This window comes from Anomaloglossus baeobatrachus, chromosome 7 (genome assembly GCF_048569485.1).
Source record: "Anomaloglossus baeobatrachus isolate aAnoBae1 chromosome 7, aAnoBae1.hap1, whole genome shotgun sequence".
NCBI classification, from domain to species: Eukaryota; Metazoa; Chordata; class Amphibia; order Anura; family Aromobatidae; genus Anomaloglossus; species Anomaloglossus baeobatrachus.
In genome coordinates, this window is record NC_134359.1 from 279666420 (window position 1) to 279682909 (window position 16490).

Here is a 16490-nt window from a genome sequence, read left to right on the forward strand (position 1 = left end):
ATTGGTTGCTATAGGCAACGAAGGACATTCTTAGTATAAGAAGCTTATGTGTGAGGTAATATAACATGACATCAGTCGAGATGGATAGAGAGACAGACAGAGACAGAAAGAGAAAGACAGACAGAGAGACAGAGAGAAATAGAGACAGACAGAAACAGAGAGATAGAGAGAGATGTAGCCTCATGTGACTCAGGGAACGTCATGGACTATATTTTGAGGGAAAAAAATTTAACCCCACGCTTTAGAGTTACTCTCCAAAACCTGCTTACATTAAAGTCAATGGAGCTGGGAGCTACAGGTCATCAATAGGAGCGGAGATTGGTTGCTATAGGCAACGAAGGACATTCTTAGTATAAGAAGCTTATGTGTGAGGTAATATGACATGACATCAGTCGAGACGGATAGAGAGACAGAGAGAGAGAGAGAGAAATAGAGACAGACAGAGAGACAGACAGAAACAGAGAGACAGAAACAGAGAAATAGAGAGATAGAGAGAGACGTACAAAGAGAAAAAGAGACAGAGAGACACAGACAGAGAAAGGCAGGGAGAGAGGCAGACAGACAGAAAGAGATAGAGGGAGTGGCAGACAGAGAGAGACAGATATAGATAGACAGACAGACACACGGATAGAGAGAGACAAAGAGAGAGGCAGACAGGGAGAGAGAGACGTACATAGAAAGACAGACATAGAGAGACAAAGAGAGACAGACAGAGACAGACAAAGAGGGACAGAGACGGATAGAGACAGAAACAGAGAGAGGACACACAGAGACAAAGACAGACAGAGAGACAAATAGAGATAGGCAGAGAGAGAAAGGCAGACAGAGAGAAATAGAGAGACATAAAGACGCAGATAGACCGAGAAACAGAGACAGAGAGATAACGCGAGAGAGAGACCGACAGAAAGAAATGCAGACAGAGATTTAAAGAGACAGACAGAGAGAGAAGGAAAGAGCGAAGGAGACAGAGAGAGAAGGAGGGAGACAGAGAGAGTGGGAGAGAGGAAGAGAAACAGAGAGACCGTTACTATCCCGGGCAACGCCAGGTACTACAGCTAGTAATTTATAAAATCTAATTATTATGTAAAATATAAATCATAATGTCATGTAAAGCGCCAGTGAATAAATGGCGCTATAATAATAATAATAAATAATAAAAGTTAGTGCATTACCGCAAGTGGCCACATGAGGGAGCACTATGCTTAAAATATAATTTTGCCCAATCAGAATTTAGGGGGTGTTTTTTTTCCTTTATTTTCATGCTCATCCTTCCAAAACTAATCTGAATTATGACTTGAGGTGGTGATCATTTCATTAGAAGTAATCTCTGCAAAGACAACAACATGATCACATGAAAAAAAAAAGAAAAGAAAAAAAAAAGGAGTTTTTTTTTAAATTTATTTATTATAGATTTCCAATAAGTTGCTCGTACCTATACACAAACAAAACAACAATGTGAATTATGAGGCGACCTTTTGTGGCTTTCTTCATGTATCACATCTTCCGGAAGATCAAGCACTTGTTATTTGCCGGCAAATCCACCTGCAACACAACGTAAGAGTCGGAGATCAGTGGCACAGAGGTTCGTCACGTGAGGGGGGGAGGGCACTGGCTATGGCAGGTATGTGAGGGTGAAAGGGCATTCTGCAGACATTAATGCTATTGTGTCTGTCAATGTCACATTGTCATACACGCGGTTGCCCTGTAGACCATTAACCTTAATTTGCCTACAGCAGTGAAGGTTCAGTCTATTCGCAAGATCCAGACATCAGTGACCCTGAATCCGGACAATGACAGATATTTTCTATTTCTAAGCCATCGTTTTTATTCCAATCCTGCACAATTCCTAATATTCTCATTATACCCATCTACAATGGACTTAATGAGGGACTTTTAACAGGATTATCCAGAATAAGACATTAATTCTGTTCTTCATTTTGCATCAATAGCACCACTCTTGTTCTCAGGTTGTGCCTGGTATTGCAGCTTACGTGTATACAATATCAGAGACAGCCAATGGTGAAAAATGAATCCATTTCCGGTGGGAAAAAAGCAGCAAGGCATCCATGTGAATTTATGTATCACTGTCCCCATTGGGGTTCACAATCTATATCCCTATCTGTATGTCTTTGGAGTGTGGGAGGAAACCGGAGAACCCGGAGGAAACCCACGCAAACACGGGGAGAACATACAAACTCCTTGCAGATGTTGTCTTTGGTGGGATTTTAACCCAGGACCCCAGCGCTGCAAGACTGTAGTGCTAACCACTGAGCCACCATACAGAACTAACCACCGAGCCAAAGTACAGTGCTAACCACTGAACCACCGTATAGTGCTAACCACAGAGCCACCGTACAGTGCTAAGCACTGAGCCGCCATATAGTGCTAAGCACCGAGCCGCCATACAGTGCTAAGCACCGAGCCGCCAAACAGTGCTAAGCACCGAGCCGCCATACAGTGCTAAGCGCCGAGCCGCCAAACAGTGCTAAGCACCGAGGCGCCATACAGTGCTAAGCGCCGAGCCGCCATACAGTGCTAAGCGCCGAGCCGCCATACAGTGCTAAGCGCCGAGCCGCCATACAGTGCTAAGCGCCGAGCCGCCTTACAGTGCTAAGCGCCGAGCCGCCGTACAGTGCTAAGCGCCGAGCCGCCGTACAGTGCTAAGCGCCGAGCCGCCGTACAGTGCTAATCATTGAGCCACCATGCTGCCCATCTAAGCTATATGGCCCTTGTGAGAAGTCCCTACCATTCTCTCCAGTACCATCCCACAGGTCTTTGCCAGCTCATGCAGGTCTGATGTATCCCAAATTCCCCAGGCTGGATTGCTGAAAAATAATAGGTTACGTCAGAAAGTCATATCCATATACAAGTCATATACAACAAACTGAAAGCAGAGATTAAAGGGGCTGTCTGGGAGTAGAGTCATTATGTGGACATACGTATTTGGACGCACGTCTTAATCACTGAGTTCAGGTTTTGGCTCACTCAAATCATAGAGCGGAGGGCCGAGTGCTGAGGAGCAGAGGGCAGAAAATCACCACCGCTCTGCTGATACCATAACTGCAGAGTCCAGACCTCCTCTGGTAACATCAGCACAAACACTGCGCCTGCAAGGAGCTCCATGTCCGAGCAGCCATACATCACCAAGCACAAGGCCGAGCCGTACATCACCAAGCACAATGCCGAGCCGCACATCACCAAGCACAATGCCGAGCCGTACATCACCAAGCACAATGCCGAGCCGTACATCACCAAGCACAATGCCGAGCTGTACATCACCAAGCACAATGCCGAGCCGTACATCACCAAGCACAATGCCGAGCCGTACATCACCAAGCACAATGCCGAGCCGTACATCACCAAGCACAATGCCGAGCCATACATCACCAAGCACAATGCTGAGCTGTACATCACTAAGCACAATGCCAAGCCGTACATCACCAAGCACAATGCCGAGCCGTACATCACCAAGCACAATGCTGAGCTGTACATCACCAAGCACAATGCCGAGGTGTACATCACCAAGCACAATGCCGAGCCGTACATCACCAAGCACAATGCCGAGCATCAGATGGAGCGGTTTAAAGTGGCCACCACTGGACTCTGGAGGACACGTGTTCTGTGCAGAGCTGGATCACACTTCTCTATCTGCGTCTTCGGGTCGAGTCTGGGTTTGATGATTCCAGGAGAACATTACCCACCTGACTGCATTGTGCCCGCTGAAAACCATTGTGGAGGAGGACAATGCTATGGGCTTGTTTTTGGCGCAGACTTTTCTCCATACAGTATACAGTATATACTTTCGAATAGCTCAGCCTGAAGATATTGGAATGGCGTGACTGCTGCCAGCTGCTTTTTCCTCCTCTGCTGTAAGCACAGTGCCAATCTGAATCATGTAGCATAGATCGTCACGGTCAAGCAGCAAGTACCTGGCAATCACCACACAGCAAAAGTGGCAATGATCGGAGTTGTAGATTACAGTCAAAAATGTTTGGCATTACTTAAAGGGGTTGTCCGGAGTTGAGCTGCGCAGCACAACTCCAATAACAGAGCCTGGTACTGCATATCTGCCCCTTATTGCTTCATACAGGGGGCACATATACAGTATCCAGCTGTGGCCACTATGCAGCACCACGACTGAGCAGTTCCGGCTGCCATCGGTACCAAGAGCAGCTGATCGGCGCAATGCCGGGTGTCGCACCCTCACCAATCAGACACTGATGAGCTATCCTAAGAATAGGTCATCATCCTGGACAACCCCTTTAAACCAAGATTTTTTTAATCTTACGTATTAATTAAATATAATAATAATAATAATAAATTATATTATATAATAATTATATATATATATATCATTATATAATATAATTATTACATTAATAATATATTACATCCACACGGGAGGAATATATACATAGGGATCTCAATATGGTCCTGGCTCATGAGCACCTGTATACCACCCCCCCCCCCGGTACCCATGGGACATCATAAATAGTATTGACAAATGGTCTATTGCCCAATGTTTCAGTACATTCTTATCTTGTTGGCTAATGGAGAACCCCTTTTAATGTAAACGAGGCAGGTATAGGGCATGTCTGGTGAGAAGAGGAAACCACAACAAATGTAGAAACAGCAGAGTATATATATATATTGAGTAATACCTGTTTTTCAGACTCTGGTTAAAATCAATATTACTTTGCGGAGTGAGGACGCCATTGACAGAGTATGGCTGGGGAGAAAAGGGGACATCATTAGTGAATACAGAGATGTCAATGATTTCTAGGTTTAACGCTAACCATAGATTGGACAATATATTCCGCTCCGCTCCCATTCACTTCAATAGGAGCTGAGCTACAGTACTGGAAATACACAGTGTATGGAGCTGAGGTGCTGCGGCTGGGAACGCTGGGCATTACCGGCAGCCGTGGGATCTCGTAACAGCTGATTGGTGTTGGATCCCCACCGATCTGCTATCACACTTTCTGGACAATCCCTTTAAGAATGAGGCAATATAAGGATCTATATTGTATACTACATCAGGTAACACTGCAGACCAGACTTACCCCATAGGTTAGGAGAATGCCTCCTGGTTGTAGCACATGTCCGGCCCCATAAAACAGACCCTGATGAAAAAAAATATAGTTTGCATTATAAATAAATGTAAAATGTGTTTTAATTATCCTATATTCAGTAGTTGACCACGTTCCCCAACCTCTCCCAAAAATCCAGATACTTTCCTTTCATCCACTAATATCCACAAAGTGCCACTTCTATAGCAAGTGACAAATACTAGGAAGCATCCGTATAGTCCATAGTGGCTGCCAAGTAAAAAGCATAACCCTATCCATTGCCAGTTGGGTGGGTTGTGGGACACCAAACTCAGGGGTGGGGGGGGGGGGGTGAAATGGGTGTTGAAAGGAACCATACTCTGTGTTGGGGGGGTGAATTGGGTGTTGAAAGGAACCATACTCTGTGTTGGGGGGGTGAATTGGGCGCTGCGAGGAACCATACTCTGTGTTGGGGGGGTGAATTGGGCGCTGCGAGGAATCATACTCTGTGTTGGGGGGTGAATTGGGCGCTGTGAGGAATCATACACTGTGTTGGGGGGGTGAATTGGGCGCTGTGAGGAATCATACTCTGTGTTGGGGGGTAAATTGGGCGCTGTGAGGAATCATACTCTGTGTTGGGGGGGTGAATTGGGCGCTGTGAGGAATCATACTCTGTGTTGGGGGGGGTGAATTGGGCGCTGTGAGGAATCATACACTGTGTTGGGGGGGTGAATTGGGCGCTGTGAGGAATCATACTCTGTGTTGGGGGGGGTGAATTGGGCGCTGTGAGGAATCATACTCTGTGTTGGGGGGGTGAATTGGGCGCTGTGAGGGATCATACTCTGTGTTGGGGAAGTGAATTGGGCGCTGTGAGGGATCATACTCTGTGTTGGGGAAGTGAATTGGGTGCTGTGAGGAATCATACTCTGTGTTGGGGGGGTGAATTGGGCGCTGTGAGGGATCATACTCTGTGTTGGGGAAGTGAATTGGGTGCTGTGAGGAATCATACTCTGTGTTGGGGGGGTAAATTGGGCGCTGTGAGGAATCATACTCTGTGTTGGGGGGGTGAATTGGGCGCTGTGAGGAATCATACTCTGTGTTGGGGGGGGTGAATTGGGCGCTGTGAGGAATCATACTCTGTGTTGGGGGGGGTGAATTGGGCGCTGTGAGGGATCATACTCTGTGTTGGGGAAGTGAATTGGGTGCTGTGAGGAATCATACTCTGTGTTGGGGGGGTGAATTGGGCGCTGTGAGGAATCATACTCTGTGTTGGGGGGGTGAATTGGGCGCTGTGAGGAATCATACTCTGTGTCGGAGGGGGGGAATTGGGCACTGTGAGGAATCATACTCTGTGTCGGAGGGGGTGAATTGGGCGCTGTGAGGAATCATACTCTGTGTTGGGGGGAGTGAATTGGGCACTGCGAGGAACTATACTCTGTGTCGGAGGGGGTAAATTGGGCGCTGCGAGGAATCATACTCCAGTGTTGAGAGGAGGGATGAATTGGGCGCTGCAAGGAATATACTCGTATAGCTGTGAACCCTTGCGGGCAGGGTCCTCTCTCCTATACCAGTCTGTTTTGTACTTGTAATGATTGCTGTACGTATACCCTCCCTCACTTGTAAAGCGCCATGGAATAAATGGCGCTATAATAATAAATGGTAATAATAATAATAATAATAATAATAATAATAATAATAAAGCTTAGGTGATGTTTGCTGACATATAGAAAGTATGAGGTAGCCTGAGTTAAATAGGAAGAAAAGGCTCTGGGTACCCAACAATCTACCCACAAAGTTTGCCAGCCATGCATCGGCGATTAGAGGGGAATTTAGGTATTACATGTAATATATGAACGGCTCAAGAACCAGGGGCTGATGAAACAGGTCCCAACAACCAGCTAATTCCTAGTTACAGCCATTAGATTTATTTGTGGTACTGTAATGGGGTCCACACACAGGCCCCAATGTAAAAGCGGATTTGAACCCCACAGCTCTGTACAGAGGGCAATAAAGATGAAGTAAAGCGGTGACCTGAGTGCAGATGGGCTCTGATATATGGATCATATTGATGCAGACCACCAGTTGCAGAGAATTTGGCTCCACGCCCCATGTCTCCCAGCTCCGGGAGGCATCCAGCATGCGCGGTTGCTCCACATTTGTAAGAGACCACCTGGAGATGTACTCGGATATACTGAAGAAACAAAAAAAACTATTATTTTTTATAACAATGCGTGCCAACATAACATTTTTTAGAATTACCAGTAGAACACTGAGCTAGGTAATGCATTTTTTTTGTGTAATGCCATGGCTTGCTGGGACTTGTAGTTCCTTATAACATACATAAACAAAGAGAGGGATGCATGAAGAACTACTACAGGCTGCCGACCAATCAGAATTCACGTCTTATTTCACAGATGTCTTGAAAGTGAAAGCCGCGTTCTGAATGGTTAGGCCTTTATCTCGGTCACATGACCCGCGCCGGTCACATGTCTCACCTGCGCAGACAGCGCTGGTCCATCTCGGAAGGGATCCAGCGCAGGTTGGGCAGCGCCCGGGAAAAATGTGCCGCGTGCTGCCCGGTGCCCGAGGCGACCTCCAGGGCCCGCACCGCGGGGGCCGCAGGGTTCACATACTGCCGCAGGACGTCAAGGATCGGCTCCTTGTTTCTGTCCGCGGCTGCGGCCACGAGCATCTTTCCCAGCTTCACTGTGACTGGCGGCTCTGACCCCAAGACGCGTGGGCGGAACTACAACTCCCAGAATCCCTCAGTCGTTTACGACAGTTTACGGCTTTTTAAAGTGCCAGTACATTTTGGTGCAAACTCCATTTGTGCTTTCTTTGGAGTCAGTCAAGAGATTCTGTGTGGAGAATCCGGACTCATAGAGAACTATCTGTGCCTTCAGCCACCTGCAATGCAAATTTATGGCAAATCTGCTTTAATAAATACTCTAGAGCTCATCATTGTGCTATTCCTCTGTGATTCCTCCTGGAAACGTCTGATAAACAGCATCATAGTTGGATAACAGTTTCATCCCCTATTGTGTAATGACTAAGAACACGTCGTAATGCCATAAGAGAGCAATTTCCAGGAGGAATAACAGAGGAACGGCACAATGAAGGAGTCTAAAGAAATATTACATGGGGGAATACAAATATTTATCAAAACAGGCCTATTCTATAGGGCAGGGGTCGGGAACCTTTTTGGCTGAGAGAGTCATGAACGCCACATATACTAAAATATAATTCCATGAGAGCCATACCTTCCAGGGGGAGCGGCGGTGGTGGAGCAGCTCAGAAGGTCCCAGGAGGCAGGGTAGACGAAGCTGCGGGCACGGAGGAGGGGGTGTCGCGGCCCAAGAGGGTCAGTGTGCGGAGGGTCGGCTTGTGGGGCGCCATTGATCTGCCGGTGGACTGCTTTGAATCTCCTGCAGTTGATGAGATGGACTCAAGAAAATGGCTGCGGCGCGTGTGCAGATCCATGCGATGGGCTTCAAGAAAATGTCCGTCTCCGCGGCCATTTTCTTGAAGTCGATCTCGTCAATTGCGGGAGATTCAAAGCAGCCTGCAATCCGCCACGATACTCCACGAGCCTGCAGTATTGCCGGCCTAGTGCCACCACTGCCGCCCCGGTAAGCCAAAGGGTGTTTGTAAGACGCACCCCAATTTTTCCGCCAATTTTGGGGGAAAAAAGTGCGTCTTACAAACCGGAAAATACGCTATTTAATTATCACAGAATTGTCTGCGGGACAGATACAGCCATCAAAAAAGCCACATCTGGCTCGCGAGTCATAGGTTCCCGACCCCTGCTATAGGGGTAATCCTCACGCCATCCTTCAGGAAATCCATGATGGAAATCCCTTAGAATACTCCAGTCTCTGTGTCTCCTGAACATTGATTGGTCATAGGAAGCAAAATGTGAACACTCCCTAATAGGGGAACGAAAGAGTGAGGGATTTTTTTTTATAGTGGATCTTCTACAAAAACTTCTTCAAAACTCTTGAAACCTCTTCAAATTAATTCCTATAGAAAATCCACTTAGTTCTTCGTGGCAGAAGGTTTTTTCAAACTTTGTTTTTACCTTTTAAGAGGTTTAATTTTGTAGAAATCTATGTTGCGCTTTTGAAGCAGATCCTGATGGAACCTTTTCAAGTATTTTTAAGCAATTTTTTTTTCCGTTTATCTCTTTTTTTAAAGACCGAATCCCCTGCAAATAAAAACTCTGTTCTCAAGTTTTTTTGTTTGTTTTTTTTATAGAATATTACAAGCAGAAACTCAACCGCCCCCCCAAAAAAAAATTCCAACAGAACACAGGGTGGTTAAAAAACACTAGTTTAAATCAGAGCTGGAGGGTTTTTTGCTGAGTTTTTGGAGCGGAAACTCCTTTTTAGAAGGATTTGCAGAGTTTCCATATCATTTTCTGTTGTAAAAGCAAAGTAAAAAAAGACTCATTGTGCTCATATTCTCCGGAGATATTTTGCTCCAATAAGGCCTGAAAAAAAAAATCAATGTGAACATAGCCAAAAGGGAGGGTCCACACTAATAAACATTTGAAAAATTGCCTAAACTTAGCCAAAGGGGAGGGTACGCACTAATAAACACCTGAAAAAGTGTGCACACGGCCTTACGATTTGAATACAGCGGCTTCCGCTACTTGTGAAAAGGTTTTTTTAAAGTTTACAAAGGAAAGAAAGTGCAAAGTCTCCAAGTCACACGGATTGTTTTTGAGGAGAATTTTGAAGATCCAAAATCCTCCCCCCCAAAAAAAAAATCAAAAACACTTTAATCACTTTCTGAATATTCTTCTTATTCAATGCAATAAAAACAATTTATATGATAAGAGGAGTTTTTTTCTTTTCAGCAAGATTTTGAAAACCTTCTTAAATATATATATATAAGTGACTTGTTCCTTGTGGAATCTGCTCCAGACTTGACTCTTCAATTCAAAAGACAAGGAAACACTGTGGGAAACCCAGCTTCAAAACCGCTTTTCTGCCATAGAGGTGTGATTTTCTCCCCCACCAGACTCCATGTGCTCGTGTTTATACAGACTAAATAATGTAAAAAATCACCAGACATCTTCATGTCATGTGACCAAAGTTGCTTTATAGCCCGAATGTAATAGATGTGACATTGTGTGGGGATTATTTTTAGATTCGTCCTATTCCAGTATTCTATAGTGTGCGGATCACAGGAACCGATTCTCACAGAAATCCCAAATTCTGTTAATGAGCAAAGCATGCTGGGAAAAGTCACACTCATCATTCTCCAAGGACGTCCTTCATGGAAGGTCATTCAAGGGGGGGAGGGGGGGTCTGTTCTGTTTCCTGATGACTAGAGTGGATAGTAGATTTTCAACAATTCTTGAAATTTATTCTATCTATCTATGTATCCAATATCTATCTATCTATCTATCTATCTATCTATCTATCCATCTATCCTATATCAAATCAAATCAAATCAAATCAAATAAGCTTTATTGGCAGGACCAAATACAAATTAGTTTTGCCAAAGCAAGTGTACATTAGGGACTGGGGCTGTGGGGATGGTGGGTGGGGACTGTAGGAAGGATGGATGGGGCACATCCAGGGTGGGGACTGTGGGGGCACTTATCTTTCTATCTATCTATCCTATATCTATCTATCTATCTATCTATCTATCTATCTATCTATCTATCCCTCTATCTATCTATCTATCCTATATCTATCTATCTATCTATCTATCCTATATCTATCTATCCTATATCTATCTATCTATCTATCTATCCTATATCTATCCCTCTATCTATCCTATATCTATCTATCCTATATCTATCTATCTATCCCTCTATCTATCCTATATCTATCTATCTATCCCTCTATCTATCCTATATCTATCTATCTATCTATCTATCTATCCCTCTATCTATCTATCCTTTATCTATCTATCCTATATCTATCTATCTATCTATCTATCCTATATCTATCTATCTATCTATCCATCTACCTATCTATCCTATATCTATCTATCCTATATCTATCTATCCTATATCTATCTCTCTATCCATCCATCTATCTATCCATCTATCTATCCTATATCTATCTATCCCTCTATCCAATATCTATCTATCCAATATCTGTCTATCCATTTATCTAATATCTAGCTATTATTATTATTATTATTATTATTATTATTATAGCGCCATCAATTCCATGACGCTTTACATGTGAAAGGAGTATACATAATAGGGACAAGTACAATAATCATAAACAATACAAGACACAGACTGGTATAGGAGGATAGAGGTCCCTGCCCGCGAGGGCTCACAGTCTACAAGGGATAGGTGAGGATACAGTAGGTTAGGGTAGGGTATTATCTAACCTATCTATCCATCCCTCTCTCTACCCCTCTATCTATTTATCCATCCAATATCTATTTATCTATCAATCCATCCGATATCTATCTATCCATCACCATCTATCTATCTTTCCCTCTATCCATCACCATCTATCTATCTATCCCCCTATCTATCCATCCAATATCTATCTCTATCCATCCCCATTTAACTATCTATCTACCTACCTACCTACCTATCTATCCATCCAATATCTATCCAATATCTAGCTATCTATAGCTATCTATCCTATTATCTAACCTATCTATCCATCCATCCATCCCTCTATCTATCCATCCATCCATCCATCCAATATCTAACTATCCATCCCCATCTAACTATCTACCTATCTATCTATTTATCCCTCTATCTATCTATCTATCCATCCCCATCTATCCATCTATCTATCTATCTATCTATCTATTTATCTATCCTTCTATCTGTCTATCCATCCATCTATCTATCCCTCTATCTATCCCTCTATCTATCTATCCCTCTATCTATCTATCTATCTATCTATCTATCTATCCATCCATCCATCCCTCTATCTATCCCTCTATCTATCTATCCCTCTATCTATCTATCCATCCATCCATCCCTCTATCTATCCCTCTATCTATCCATCCAATATCTATCTATCCATCCCTATCTAACTATCTACCTATCTATCTATTTATCCCTCTATCTATCTATCCATCCCCATATATCTATCCCCATCTATCTATCTATCCCTCTATCTATCTATCATATATCTATCTATCCCTCTATCTATCCCTCTATCTATCCCTCTATCTATCTATCCATCCCCATATATCTATCCCCATCTATCTATCTATCTATCCCTCTATCTATCTATCATATATCTATCTATCTATCTATCTATCTATCTATCTATCTATCTATCTATCTATCCTTCTATCTGTCTATCCGTCTATCCATCCATCTATCTATCTAGCTCTGATCCATGCAGATCTGATGGTGGCAGCACCGTCCTATCAGGACCTTCCATCTAATAGCTGATCTTATAAGATTTCTTGCAGAGTTTAGGTTTAGACTTGCACAATCTGTCATCTTCTCCCCAATGCTGGTTGTGACCTTGAGTCCCACATGGTGAGGACCAGCTGTCATAGAGCAGCACATGCCTTGGGAGCCCACCATTAACCCTACAAAGACCACATATCTAGGATGAGAGGCCTGAGTCTGCAGACTGGTCACCTTGAGGAGAGATATCACGACCTTGGGTAGGGCCTGTGCCGGATGTGGGGATGTTTCCTTTGAGGATTGCACCTTACCCTATTGTCTGCCATTTGGGGGTAGGGGGTCCACCAATTGGACCTGACAGCTTCCAGAATATCAAATATTCTGGATTATATAAGAGAACAAGGAAGCCACTCATATTCTGACTGCTGTAAGGAACCCCAAACCCCTCAGCAGCACAAAGCAAATCTCCCATTTTTATAGTTTGTTACAATGTATCAGTTGCAGGATAACAGACATTATTGCCAATATCCTCCAAAATGGGAACTGCGCCCCTTTTCCGTCCATGTCCCCCTTTCTCGGAGCCTATGGACGTTCTGAAGAATATTTACAAATATGGTAAAATGTGTCACCCTGAATCCAGATATTCTGATCATAGGTTTCTTTTTATTTTTTCAGTTGGATACATTGTAACAAACCCTCTGCTGTGAGTAGTATTTGTTCTGTATGTAAAGATTTTAAGCATTAGTTCTATTAGTTGACAGCAAGCAGAGGTTTTGGAATATGGGCTCAATAGGGGGAAAATGTGCGGACTGGACCGGTTGGATTTAGCCCGATTCCCACAGATAAGCGGCGCCTGATTGCCGCTGATCCTCTCTGTAGCAATCCCGTGGATTGGGCTGAGCTGGGTGAGTGTGTGTGTGGGGGGGGGGGGGATCGGGGATCGCTGTGGATCGGGAGGTGTTTCCCTACGGATTATATGAATGTAATAGCACGTCTGACACCGTCACTGATGCAATAATCCGTAATACCGGCTGAGCCGCCCTCCCATCGTCTGTGCTCCACAGAGATAAGCGGCAGTCCTATTGTAGAGACATTACCATTCTGTCTGCATGGAGACGTCGTACCTCCTTAAAGGGAACCTATAACATTGCACATGAGTCTGGTCTGCAAACAGCACAAAATAGAGAAGATCAGCAGAAAGATATGTAGGTTTTTAGGAAAAGACTAATTATAACTTCTATTATATTAGTTGAAATCCCTGGTCTTTGTATGCATGAGTCCAGTGGGCGGTCCTAGTCAGTGATTGACAGCTATCTCGCCATACAGGGAAGACAATCACTGAAATCCCTGGTCTTTGTATGCATGAGTCCAGTGGGCGGTCCTAGTCAGTGATTGACAGCTATTTTGGCATATAGGGAAGAATGAAAATCACTGAAATCCCTGGTCTTTGTATGCATGAGTCCAGTGGGCGGTCCTAGTCAGTGATTGACAGCTATTTTGGCATATAGGGAAGAATGAAAATCACTGAAATCCCTGGTCTTTGTATGCAGGAGTCCAGTGGGCGGTCCTAGTCAGTGATTGACAGCTATTTTGGCATATAGGGAAGAATGAAAATCACTGAAATCCCTGGTCTTTGTATGCATGAGTCCAGTGGGCGGTCCTAGTCAGTGATTGACAGCTATTTTGGCATATAGGGAAGAATGAAAATCACTGAAATCCCTGGTCTTTGTATGCATGAGTCCAGTGGGCGGTCCTAGTCAGTGATTGACAGCTATTTTGGCATATAGGGAAGAATGAAAATCACTGAAATCCCTGGTCTTTGTATGCATGAGTCCAGTGGGCGGTCCTAGTCAGTGATTGACAGCTATTTTGGCATATAGGGAAGAATGAAAATCACTGAAATCCCTGGTCTTTGTATGCAGGAGTCCAGTGGGCGGTCCTACTCAGTGACTGACAGCTATTTTGGCATATAGGGAAGAATGACAATCACTGAATTCCTTGGTCTTTGTATGCAGGAGTCCAGTGGGTGTTCCTACTCAGTGATTGACAGCTATCTCGGCATATAGGTAAGACTGACAATCACTGAAATCCCTGATCTTTGTATGTTTAAGTCCAGTGGGTGTTCCTACTCAGTAATTGACAGCTATCTCGGCATATAGGTAAGACTGACAATCAATGAAATCCCTGATCTTTGTATGTTTAAGTCCAGTGGGTGGTCCTACTCATTGATTGACAGCTATCTTGGCATATAGGGAAGAATGACAATCACTGAAATCCCTGGTCTTTGTATGCATGAGTCCAGTGGGCGGGGCTTTTCAGGATTGATAGCTATCTTGGCATATAGAGAAGATAGACAATCACTGAAATCCCTGATCTTTCTATGCATAGGAGTCCAGTGGGCGGTTCTTCTCAGTGATTGACAGCTATTTCAGCGTAAAGGGAGACTGACAATCACTGAAATCCCTGGCCTTTGTATGCTTATGAGTCCAGTGGGCGGTCCTATTCAGTAATTGACAGCTATATCTACATGCACCATAGTCATATAGCGAAGACTGATGATCACTGAAATCCCTGGTGTTAGTCTGCATGAGTCCAGTGGGCGGTCCTACTAGTGATTGACAGCTATCTCTACATGCAAAGTCATACAGGGAAAACTGTCAATCAATAGTAATATCGTCCACTGGACTTATATCAATACAAACACCAGAGATTTCTATGAATACATTGCAAGCTTTGCTTAATCTTGACCCACAAAAATGAATATGAGTCTGATCAGCTCCTCCTGTAGAACCTCCTGCTGCAGATCAGATACCATTTTCTGGAGGTCCCCCCACCTCCATACACATAAGATTGTGGCTTGGTCCATTGAAATGATTACTTTAGTTATGGAATGTGGAGATTTCAATGTTGCTGCGCAGATCTTGCATCCCAGCATCATATTTAATGCATCTGCCTCAATGCGATTGCACCTTGTTACATTTTTTTTGCAATGGGGGGCAACCCCCTCCCCCTTTAAGGTGACCCAATATCACAATTGCTTTTTCATGGGGTGTTGGAAGGCAATTTGAATATTTTGGGCATGAATAATTACAAGTTTATACAAATCCTGGTTGTGTAAACATAGCATTGTCTATAGTAACATCACAGGAAAAAAAAAATCTACAAACTACAGACAGTATTGCACAATGTGTTAGATAAGGAGGCGGCCCCTTTAAGAAGAGAGAGGGGGCGTGGCTTACAGCACATGCCTTCTTAAAGAGCCAGCTCATGCAGTCAAAAGTCACAGGCAGCCTGCTCATCCTACTGGGGGCCTCGCATCCTACAAGTGCTCCCCTCCCCCGTCATGTACACCATCACCCGAGGACCCAGCAAGCTGACCACCCAGAGGAGAACAGGTACCCCCTGCTGCAGCTTGGGCTGAGCTCCCAGGTGGCCATTATAATGTTATTACAGCCCTGCAGTGATCCCAGGAGCTGTGCTCCCTGATCTGGGGTCCTGTGCTCCCTCCCTGCTGCTGTTACCTGTCTGTATTATGACCCACTGCTACAATGTATCACTTGCATTCCATATTGATAATTGTGTTTCCTTTCCAGGTCCCAAGCAGCAGATTGACACTAAGCTGCAGGAGCTGAAGAGCAAGCAGCAGCTGCTGATCCCCACCTCCCCCAACGGCTGGGACCCCCTCCCAAGGTCGGTACACATAGGGGATAGGACATTGCAGGAGTGGTGACCGTCTCTAACTGTGCACTCTGGAGAGGAAAGGGTTAAAAGTGCATTATTTTTATTTATTTATTTTTTTTCCCCTGAGGATTTTAAATTATTTAACCCCGTACTTTCTGGGGTGCACAGTTGAGCCAGGATCGGAATTGGCTCCGATCCCCATTTACGTAGATAGGGGGGGGTGTGTAAGGCACCGGCGCAGCGTGACCTTGTGCAGAGGTTACCATGCGCACAGTGTCATTGTCACATGGCTTTTTTTTTTTACATGGAGGGCTGGACTAAGGCAGTGGGAGTGATGGGGGTAGGGAGGGGGGGTGGACTATCTTAACCCTTCAGTGACTGCTTTCGATAAATGTGGTGGTGATATGTTC

The 16490-nt window shown here is 44.4% G+C and overlaps 2 protein-coding genes across 4 annotated transcripts in view; one reads left to right on the forward strand and one right to left on the reverse strand.

The window, feature by feature from the left end:
* Positions 1-1397: 1397 nt before the first annotated feature.
* METTL26 (methyltransferase like 26) lies at positions 1398-7798 on the reverse strand. 3 transcript variants are annotated; one of them, XM_075319404.1, is made up of 7 exons: positions 7544-7798; positions 7080-7239; positions 5064-5123; positions 4662-4729; positions 3702-3867; positions 2747-2825; positions 1410-1542 (listed from the first exon to the last, which is right to left on the reverse strand). In XM_075319404.1, the coding sequence occupies exons 1-6, from the start codon at positions 7738-7740 to the stop codon at positions 2784-2786; spliced, it is 693 nt and encodes a 230-aa protein (XP_075175519.1). In that variant the 5' UTR covers positions 7741-7798; the 3' UTR covers positions 1410-1542; positions 2747-2783. The 3 variants fall into 3 exon arrangements, with proteins under 3 accessions (XP_075175520.1, XP_075175521.1, XP_075175519.1); XM_075319405.1 differs by lacking the exon at positions 3702-3867 and having other exon boundaries at positions 1398-1542; XM_075319406.1 differs by lacking the exons at positions 2747-2825; positions 3702-3867 and having other exon boundaries at positions 1398-1542.
* A 7864-nt stretch (positions 7799-15662) lies between these two features.
* Positions 15663-16490, forward strand: part of MCRIP2 (MAPK regulated corepressor interacting protein 2) — a 30588-nt gene continuing 29760 nt past the window's right edge. The window contains exons 1-2 of the mRNA XM_075318237.1: positions 15663-15794; positions 15993-16089. Of these exons, the coding sequence (XP_075174352.1) occupies positions 15743-15794; positions 15993-16089 (149 nt within the window). The 5' untranslated portion in view covers positions 15663-15742. The remainder of the gene's footprint in view (positions 15795-15992; positions 16090-16490) is intronic.